The sequence below is a fragment of the Mchenga conophoros genome, linkage group LG10, assembly GCF_057382185.1.
Source record: "Mchenga conophoros isolate Kocher_MC1m ecotype Shallow Benthic linkage group LG10, M_conophoros_male_GT1.1, whole genome shotgun sequence".
NCBI classification, from domain to species: domain Eukaryota; kingdom Metazoa; phylum Chordata; class Actinopteri; order Cichliformes; family Cichlidae; genus Mchenga; species Mchenga conophoros.
The window spans coordinates 5,402,493-5,412,941 of NC_140535.1; the positions used below are offsets into that span (position 1 = coordinate 5,402,493).

General features: G+C 39.9%; 1 protein-coding gene across 1 annotated transcript; it reads right to left on the reverse strand.

Annotated features, from left to right (window-relative positions):
• Window positions 1-897: 897 nt before the first annotated feature.
• On the reverse strand, window positions 898-9,456 carry tmem218 (transmembrane protein 218). The gene is made up of 3 exons (XM_085287904.1): window positions 9,017-9,456; window positions 7,056-7,158; window positions 898-1,344 (listed from the first exon to the last, which is right to left on the reverse strand). Exons 1-3 carry the CDS (start codon window positions 9,124-9,126, stop codon window positions 1,210-1,212), a joined length of 348 nt encoding a protein of 115 aa, XP_085144030.1. The 5' UTR covers window positions 9,127-9,456; the 3' UTR covers window positions 898-1,209.
• Window positions 9,457-10,449: the final 993 nt, after the last annotated feature.

Here is a 10,449-nt window from a genome sequence, read left to right on the forward strand (position 1 = left end):
GCTTATTGCGACCCTGTGGAATTGTGTGAATGCATCCCCCTGTTCTTCAATGTACTGACAACACTTTACACGATATGACATGATTGACTTATCCAACACTTACATTTAAATGTGTATTTAGAAAATCTTAGTTTAGAAGAGTATCATTGCTATCCTCAACAGCTAATCTCCAAGAGCGTGTCTGGAGTCTTTTTTTCCTAACCTAACTTTCTTTAATGTCTGTTCAACATCAGAGCACTCAGTCCACGTCTGTGGTCACTAGACACTGCAGCAGCAAAATCCTCCAACAACCAGCCTGCATCACGATCAGTTCTTGGTGTTCCCTGATAGCTGGGCATGCTTATGTTCAGCAACTGGTGCTAGGTTAAAGTAAACCCAACTGGCCTGTTTTACAGGCAAAAAAAGCTCTGCCTAATATAGTTACAAGGTTATGTTTTGCATTGCGAAGTCTAATTATAGTTTGCCTTGTCCTATTTAAGCTTTTTCAACTGTCCAATTTAGGAACGCTTCTCTGGAAAACACAAGTCATATTACGCCAGCATACATTTGAGCTTTAAAGCAAAAGAACAAAAGGCAAAAATAATCCACACAGTACTTTTTTGATTGCCAAATATATAATCCATGACTTCTTTTCTGGTTATCAGTCAAATTATAGACTTTTTTTTACTAGCACCACATGAATCAGATCCTGTAAAAACAAGCTAAATAATGTGGTATATCAACAGTCGGTCTGTTTGAAGAACTTCCAGCTTCAGGCAGCTGTAAATGGCAGATCGTGGAAAATTGAGCAATTTTCACTCTGGGCTAAATGTGCATCATGTACCATCACAATTATCAGTTACCGTACTTTGAGAGTACTGCAGAAATTAATCAGAAGCAAAAACTTGAGAGTCATAATCACATACTTAATTATTTATTTATTGTTGGATGAAAAAGTTGAATGACAAAGAATTACTGGCTTGTTCCATACATGCATCAAAATTTAAAGGATGTGGTCATTACTTGTGCTAAGTGATACAAAATATGAAAACTTGACCCAAATATATCAATTTATATTGTTGTATACAAAATCATGAAGACACAAACAGCAGTGCTAAGACAAAACTGGATCTTCCATTCACATGTGTTCCACAATCTATTGTGAAGGCAGGCTGGGGTCTTCAGGACTTGTCAGACTGGGTAAATCAGCCTGTGATTCAGGCGCCAACTCTAGTGTGTTTTTAAGGGCTTGGCATACACGGGTTCCAGGAAATGAAAGGGAAGCAGCACAAAGAATGCCACCAGAAAGATGGTGCTCACCACAGCCAGAAGCACGTAGCGGCCGATGAACAAGGTGTCCACTATCTACAGAGCAAAATAAAGTAAATCCATTAGAAGTTTGTAGTTTCTAGTGTATGGAAAACACAGGGTTATACATAAAGTTCCTCTATTAGCCACTAGATGTCATGGTAGGGCTTTCATAAAGGCTCAAGTGCAAATTTCTCAGTGAGAAATCAACTTTAGAAGGTCACTCATTTAACATTTCTTAAATTGTTCTATGGATAGTAAAACATTATCTGGATTTCTTTTTGTCGAGTTAAGCTTAACCTGGCTTTCTTTACCAACAACCTCATGACTGCTGTCAACTATGGAGGCAGAGCAAAATTGAGCATTTGACAGGAAACACAGTTTGATTTGGCTTCAGGTGGCCGGAAATCGCTGAATTCCCCAAATCGGTGCTGGATTTATTTATTTTTTGCAATTTTCACATTTTTCCCCCCAAATTCAGATTGCATTGCATATTCTGGCACAATCTGTGCTTTCACCTACTTCAGACAAGTTTGATGAGTGTTGTAAGCAGTGACATGAAGAACGATGAGCAATAATCAAGAGCACCTGTATCAAAGGAGTGGGATGGACTAGCATTTGTATGGTGCTTTTCTAGTCTTACTAAGCACAAACCACTGCTCCATATGCTATACATTTTCCCTTCATATACAGAGCAAATATGGCTCCACAATAGCTTTTAGTCTCTCTTTATGAAGAAGTGCTGAAAAAATGACTTGAAGTTTATTAGTATCTGTCAAGCCCTATTTGTTAAAAGCATCCATGGAAACAACAATGAGATCCTTGAACAGTAAAGCCTTTTCTGACAACTACATCACTCCATAACTCAGACAAGCCTGAAACATTTGGTTAACTGTGATGCTATAAATACATATAGTATTCAAAGATCTCTTTCTAGTTAATTTGGTGTTGGTGAACATTCAGTTTAGTTCGTTATATGGCAGATGGGAGAAAACCATGATGCAGGCTGACTCGCAGGCATAGAGACAGATCTATTTCTTGCTGGCTCTGGCCTACGCTCACTCACAGTGGTGAACACTTTGTGTGTTCACAGTGTTCACCACTGGCTGGCTATTAAAGGCAGCAGGTAGTACAGTATTCAGTATATAGTGTGATATAGTGTGACCTTCTATGGGTTCAGCCACTTTTGGGTTCAAACAGTAGACAAAAAATCCCTGCTGTACTCTTGTTTCTCTTTGCATTTGGAAACGATCATTTCCCCCATACTAATAGTTCACTATCTGACACTTTTAGTGCAATAATTAATTTGATGTAATGCACGGGTGTCTGTGGTAAATTGACCTCCTTTAACAGACTGCACAACAACCAGCTGCACTTTTTCATATTAAATGCTGTCTCTGAGTCCCTGCTGTTACAAAGCTGCCATTATATAAGCTTAGAGACTCTCATTAAAAGAAGTCCTGTGCACATTTAGAACTTATCCAGCCACACAGCCCGTTATTATCTTACACATAGAAAAATGATCCCAGATAGCATAACAAGAAAATCAGTTCAATAGGTGGAATAGGTTGAACATGCTGGAAGGGTCATGTCACTTTAAACCACTGGCCGAGAATTGGTCATCAAACCTCTGATGCTATGTTTGTTCACGGAATAAGCTGTGATTGAAAACATGTTTGTTGTTTCGCTCTCACACAACTTAATGCTGATTCGGGCTTCTCTTTATTTTGGAATCCTGCTGTTCCCTATCTAGACAGATGATCAGCAGGGACACCAACAACACAGCACTGCAGCTCACCCAAGCAACATGTCAATTAAGAGATGTGAAGCGAGCAAGATGCAGGGCTCAGAAAAACAACACATCTGCCACACTGATGATGCTGTTTCGTGGATAAGGGGAAGTTTGGATTTTTAAAATTTGCCATCAAAAAGATTCATCAGCACGTCATTAATGGCTGCATGTTATAATTTGGATCATGAATACAAGAAGACAAACGGAGAAAACGCCCTTAAGCTAAATAATGGGAGGAGAGCTGCAATTCTACTGCAGTCTTAAACAGGATTTCACAGAGTCTGCTGTGAAATGAGAGAAGGTGTGTGCGTGTGTGTGTGTGCACGCGTGTAAACCCACTGGTGTGCATGAGGTGGGGTTGATGTATGCTGTTTCTTATAGGTGCATTTAACACATCTCACTTTTTAATTTGCCAATTACGCAGCAAGCAGGAGCCCAAAAAGCGGCCCATGTTTTATTAATGTGCCACAGGACGCACAGTGTGAGCATGCAGGCGGTGGGGGAGGTGGGAGAACTATGGGGTGTGGTACAAACCACCCCCACTCCTGCTCTAAGACTGGCCTAATTGGCACTATGATATTTTACTTTTCTTTAACAGGAGGCTAGACATTCTTTTCTCTCACTTATCTTTCTGCTTGCAGATAGGTTACAAAGTTTTGTGTGTCTTTGTGTGTATTAGCTAAAAATGAGTGTACATCACAACATGATACAAACACAAAAAGTCACTAACTGTGCCCAGTAGATCAATTTATTACCTTAACATGCATATCTGCCTTCATTTAAATACCGTTTTGGATCCTACGGGGGAGGGTAGATGATCTGTTTTCTACAGGTGTTACTACATACTCCAAAGAACGGAGATGAAGATGTTCTTCACGCCTCTTTTTCTTCTTTTCTTTTCTTTAAGCAATTTGCGTCTTGCTATTATAATATTTGAATTCTGGTGGCATCTTTCTGTTTTGAGGTTTTTGTAAAAATGATGATGAGAGAACCCTTTTTAGGACTTGATTTTTTAAAAATCTTTATCTCAAATCATGGGAAATAATGTGCGTCTCAATAATGACTTGAGAAGTAAGAAAACCTGTGTGTGATAATTAGTCAGCATAGGTTCATTTTATTTGGAAACCTTGTACAGAAATCCAGGAAGTCTGATTTTGCTGCCTCCCCCTCTCTCTGTTGTTGGTCTGGTATCTGCCTTTGCACAAAGGATATAAAACATGAGCTGGCCAGAATGCTGCTCCGCTCTGCTATTTCTATGGGGTGGCAGCTTGCTTGGCAGATCTAGCCGGCTTATTGGCACGACCCCGAGGCAGCATGGGGGAGTGTTTGTTCTGTGTTGCTGCTGGTCTAAGATAAAGCAGACCAGGCCTTTTACGACAAGCACATGCACAGAAGTGCACACACTGACACTATTTACAGGCATACAGTGTTGTGCAGATACTGCCTTACATTACAGTAAAATTAAGCTTTCATTCTGCATCGGCTGTTTATATACACTCACTGCATCTTAAAGCTAAGTAGAACGTAGATCTTTAATTAGTACAAATGAATGTAGCGAATGCTTTACTTTACAACCCTGCATGATCAGAGCTTTGCCATTTAGAACTAAATATAACTCACCTTTCTACATAATAACACCGTCTATGATAAAATTGTCTTTGAGAATTAGGATTGCAGGCACTATAATTAACTGAATAAATAACATAATGTATTGAACATGAGATAAACATTCAGCTAAAGCTTGCTGTTAATTTGTGGGCTCTAAATCCTCATTTTTCCCTCTGCACCCAATATATTGGCTGGAAATGAATGCCATATGGCCTTACATCAAGACTGATGACATCGCAGACCCCCATCATTTCTAAATGAACTACATTATGTTGTCATTAAGCAGGAAACACAAGTAGGGACACACCAATTGTAAAGTTCTGGGACCTTATTTATTTAAAAAAAAAAGTACATCTGATTTCTACAACACATGTACACATACCTGCATGCATTGTTCTCTTAATAAATCTGACTCCGACTGAACCAGGTGTGGATGAACCTACTGATCAGGGGCTCTTTTAGTCACGTTGCCTTCTGTCTGTGACAGTGCAGGCATTATGCAGTATTACGTATGAGTGTCACCTCACTACTTCCATGCTTACAGCAATCAGACTCTCTGAGCCACAACTTTCTATTATGATTAACTAAAACTAAAATAAAACTAAAACTAGATGTTGAAACAAAGGATTTTAAATAACTAAAATAAAAAACTAGATTCTTAAAAAAATTAAAACAAAAAATTCTGTGAACTTGGAAAAGGAAGTAAAATAAAATTAAAAATTAAAAAAGGAATTGATGGATGTGTTTATTGCGACTGCTGATGTCTATAAGACTGTGAGTCAACTGCTCGAAAAAAGCCATTATACAGAGTTTTTTGTAATAACTGTACTGATTTTCTGAACTGAATTGTACTGAACTATTAAAACCAAACCAGAAGCAAACATTTTTTAATAACAAAAACTAAACAAAAACAAGCAAACCATACTCTGGCAGGCTAACTGAAACTGAGCAGCCTCCTAGTAGATCTACCTCTGTTATTAGTTTGAAAATCCTACGTCACTTTGTTCTCAAGTTATCACATTTACAAATTTGCTTGTCCACACTGCCCACCTAGCAGGGTGACAGCAGTATCAGCCTTTTACAGTTGAGGGATACTAAAAAAAAATTTAAAAAATACAGAACTATTGAATGTCTAGCCTAGCCCACAATATCATAAGCACTCAAATATATATGGTGTAGTGTAAAGAGTGCTGTCAGTGGCTTTATTGCCAAACTATAAATTTATAGTGCATAAGTGTGGGTTATAACAACATAAGCTGTTCATTTAAACCATTTGTCATGGCCACCAATGACTGGCTCTTTCTTATTTGCTCTAGGGCAATGTGATTCACCTCTTCACCATCTTTGTTACCAGTTTACTTGTCTGCAAAATATTCTTACATGTGTGTCACTCTTTCCATACCATGTGTTTTCAAAAACTGCAATCTCTGTGTGAGAAGACATGCAAGTTTTTATACGACATTACACTGGCCAGCTGAAATACATCAATGTGAAAACATTTGGATACCTCAGTGAACATTCAGCACTTTATTTAAAAAGGTTTACATGTTAATATCTAATCTTGTTTTTATTTATCTCTGGGGGAAAAGTGCTTTAATCACAGCTAAACAACAAAAATGAACCTTGTTTTATGTTCTAACTGAGGAAAGGGTTACCCCACCACTTAATAACCAGTTTTCCCCCTTTGACTTGGGCTAAAATAACTTCAGAGACGCTTTTTGTAGTCATCCAGCAGTCTCTGACATCAGTCTGCAATATAGCAGAATACCATCAGTGGTGGCAGACTCTCAATAGTCATCTCAACAATTAATAGGTCTTTACAATGCCACCCCAGGACTCTCAATTTCTTAGTTTTCAACCAGTTCTTGGTGGATTTACTGGTATGTTTTAGGTCAGTGTCATGTTGCAGGATTCAATTCTGCTTAAACTCTTTAAAGATGCCCTCAACTCATAGCCTCAAATTCAGCTACTGGTGAAATATTATTAGTGAAAATCAGCAATATTTACGTCACGGGAAGCCACTGAGATGAATATTGTTCAGTATGGTGGATAACTGCAGTATTGATCTGTGACTGATCAATCAATGCATCCCTAGCTAGGTTTTATAATAATAGCAAATGTGTTTTTGTTTTAATGAATACATTTTCAATAAATGGTATCGTGTTCTGTGTTTTCCTGACATCGATTTTGCAGCAGATTTACAGTAAAAACTAGTGAACAAAATGATGAGCAAAATCATACTAATTATTATTCCAGGTGGCACATGAGACTTGGAGCCGAGTTGAGTTACCCAATAAACAAAGATACAGACACTGACACACTCTTTAATATTATGTTAACGTGTCTGTGATTAGTGAATTAAGCTCACCTCTATATCTTTGAAAGGCAGAGGTGTCTCTGGGCTGCGGGGGAAAAACACCAACACCAAAGTGATCGTGAGAGCCAAGAGGAAAACAGGAAGAACTCCTAACCTGAGAAGACACATGGGATTCAAAGACAGAGGATTGAGGATGAGGTCTCCACTACTGAGTTAATGATCTGTAAGGCATGCAGGGTTACCTGGGGCTAATGTCATCATAGCCAATAGCAATCTAAACAATGGCAGCCTTTATTGTGGTTTTCAAAAGTTGTTAACTTTCCAATCAAGTAAATAGCACCATGTTTCACACATTTAAACTTTACTGTAATTGCACAGTGTTTGGTGTTACAGGAGTTCAAATTTTACTGACTTTAGTGGTATAATGGTCCAATGTTGAGTAATTGCACAAATGTTAATCAGCAGGGAGTGCAAGGTGTATCGCTGCAGCACTCAACCAGTGACGCAGCGTGTGTTTTGATGGAAAAGTTGATTTTTGCTGGTCTCACTGAGTAGCCTATAAAGCAAAACAATGTCTCAGCATGTCTCATGGTGACTGTGCAAAAATCCCTTCCCTTGGTGTTAATTAGATTGTTTTTGAGCACTTAACACCTCCTCTGTCCCTCGCCTCCTCTCAAACACCCAGCTCCAGCCCTTAATGATATTTGAGACATTATAATTTTTGTAATTTTAACCCAGCTGACGGGGGTGGGACGTGGCCGCAAGTCAGTGAACTAATAATGGCATTAAAGCATTAAGTCAACATTATCATACGGTGCTTTTCTCCAGGGACCAAAAAGCAGGTATAATAGGGCACTTAGGAGGCAGAAAAAGGAAAGACTGAAATCTGGAAATGACTCTACGAACTATAAATTTGGGGACAATGACTGGTAAAGTGGCTAACAGAATAGAGAGACATAAGGTAGATATATTGTGTGTGCAAGAGACCAGGTGAAAGGAATGCAAGGCCGAGAGTATATTGAAGTAGGAGTAGTCATGAAGGATGAGCTGCTTCATTGAAGGGGGGGGGGGAGTAAATGTATAGAGACAATCAGGAGTTGCACCGTGTTTTTTTTTTTTTTTAGATCTATAGAAATGATATAATAGGGTTCCAAGAGAGGAACTGTGGTACTGCATGAGGACGTCAAGAGTGACAGAGAGGTATGTGAGGGTGGTGCAGGACATGTATTACAGGTATTATAGGGATTACAGATGGGTCTGAGCCCCTTCTTGTCTGCATTGGTGTACGACAAGCCGACAGACGAGGTCAGGCAGGGGTTTCTATGGACTATGATGTTTACAGAAGACATTGTAATCTAAAGTGAGAGTAGAGAACAGGTGGAAAAGAGCCTGGAGGGGTGTAGGTGTAGACCTGCTATACATCACATACATCTGGCTGTAGAGACGCCAGTGCTAACAAAATGACAGGAGGCAGAACAGATGGTGAAAGAGTTGAAGATGCTGAGGTTTTTTTTTTAGGAGTGACCAGGACGGACAAAGTTAGAAAGGCACGCCTGACAATGTTGGGACATGTACAGTGGAGGGACAGTGGATAAACTGGACGAAGGATGTTTCAGATGGAGCTGTCAGGCAGGACAAAAAAAAGATCTTCGGCTTCATGCATGTAGTGAAAGAGGACTGAAAGACAGAGGAGGATGGTAGGGAAAGGCTGAAATGGAGCCAGATAACCCGCTGCAGGTCCCTAAAGGGAGCAGCGGAAAGCAGAAGACATTTTTTGGGATTACACTGTGGTTACTGTGTGATGCAAAAGTATGCCGAATTTACAAGGAAGCCTCATTAGTGGTTACAACGTGTTATCTCCTAGGTGCACTGGAGCCCAGCTATGAGACAAGTGGCGCGCATTTCAAGGAAATGCGGCGCCCATTGAGATAAATGTTATCCCGGCTTTTCGTTATAAATATTCCTATATTCCATCAGAGTTAAGCCTGTGTGTGTGCTGTTATGCCACTCACTTTGCGGACCCTGGCGCTCTCAGCAGCAAAATCCCAAACACAAGAGCAACAATCCAGACCGCCACAATAACGAAAACGCCGATACCGACTTCAAGGACAGTATTTGCCATTTTAAAGCAACGTTTTTAAGGGAGCTAACTCATCACACCGAACGCCCAATCCTTTGTATTTATGAAAAATGCTAATTGTACACTTAACAACGCTGTGCGGTATCGAACTACCGACAGCTGCAGCAGCTAAAGGTAGTCGAGACACTGCCTTACAAGTAAGTTCGCTGTCTCTACTAGCGCTGAGACAGAAGGCTTTAAAATATCAGGCCGACACAGTTGCGAACTAATGTTGCCAGCTAACTCGCCATTTCTCACATAAAAACGAGCCGAGCATCGGTTAAGCCTTTTATTTTTTTTCTTAGCATCGGTTAAGCCTTCTCTATGGCTTCATCTGCTTCCTGGTAACAACAAACTGTAATGTAATTGGGTAAATGAGCCAGACGACTAACCAATCAAATGCGTCGTTACTTAAGCGTTAAGCCCCACTGTGAAGCTGCCACACAACACCAGAGAAGAAGTAGAGCCTTCTTATGCGAATGTCGAACTTTACCCCATTTATTCCGAGGAAGGGTCCCATTTTACAGCCAGGTCCTTGCATTATAGCCAGGCCACGTTTCAGCGCCTTATGTTAGGTTCGGCTCACTGAGGTAGATTTCCTTAAAGTTTATGAACCGGCGGTGTTTGAAACACTCATAAAGTCTTGTATGAATACTTATCTGAAGGTATCCCCAGAGTAAGCCTAAAGGAGTATTAGTATTATTCAGTCTTGCACAAAACACATTTAATTCAAGGGATTATCACACGTGTCCATAAAGTATCCCGCCGTATTTTAAACTCCTGTTTTTATTCGTAACAATATTCTGCTCCTTGATCTACAAAGTGTATTAATAGTAGTGACTGAATGTCTCACGTGCACTCCGAGCTAAGATTTATCATGGGTAATATTCATGGTGACCAACAGGGGGCTAGCCAGGTCCGCAATTCAAAGGCATGTGCATTCTAGCGCGCGTGTGTGAGAGAAATTATGAATATGTCGCCTTATTAGATATTTACATTTTTTTAGAGCAGTTTAAACCGCTCTTTGTGTTTTGCCTGTGCCTGCCTGACTTTCCATCGGGCGATTTGATCTTTTCTACACTTTCACTGCAATCAAACAGATTAAAGCGCACACAAACGTCTCACTTTCAATGTTGTATCAAAGTGTCCAGGAAGGGGCGATTCTGGGATTAGACCTTGAAGGGGGCTCAGCCCCCTATCATAATGACATGCACAGACTTCCTTGCAATTAATATTAGCGGAATATTCTGTTTGTAAACATGCGCTGCTGTCCTTTTCCCCTTTACAACCCTCAGTTCAAAGGAATGCACATTACAATATTACCTT

Bases quoted from the DNA above. Each gene is read 5' to 3' on its own strand.
- tmem218 (XM_085287904.1), bottom strand. From the start codon at position 9,126: ATGGCAAATACTGTCCTTGAAGTCGGTATCGGCGTTTTCGTTATTGTG. The intron at 7,159-9,016 runs GTGAGTGGCATA...GTGTCTTCTCAG, and splicing joins AGAGCGCCAGGGTCCGCAAA to GTTAGGAGTTCTTCCTGTTT. The intron at 1,345-7,055 runs GTGAGCTTAATT...TTTGCTCTGTAG, and splicing joins TGCCTTTCAAAGATATAGAG to ATAGTGGACACCTTGTTCAT.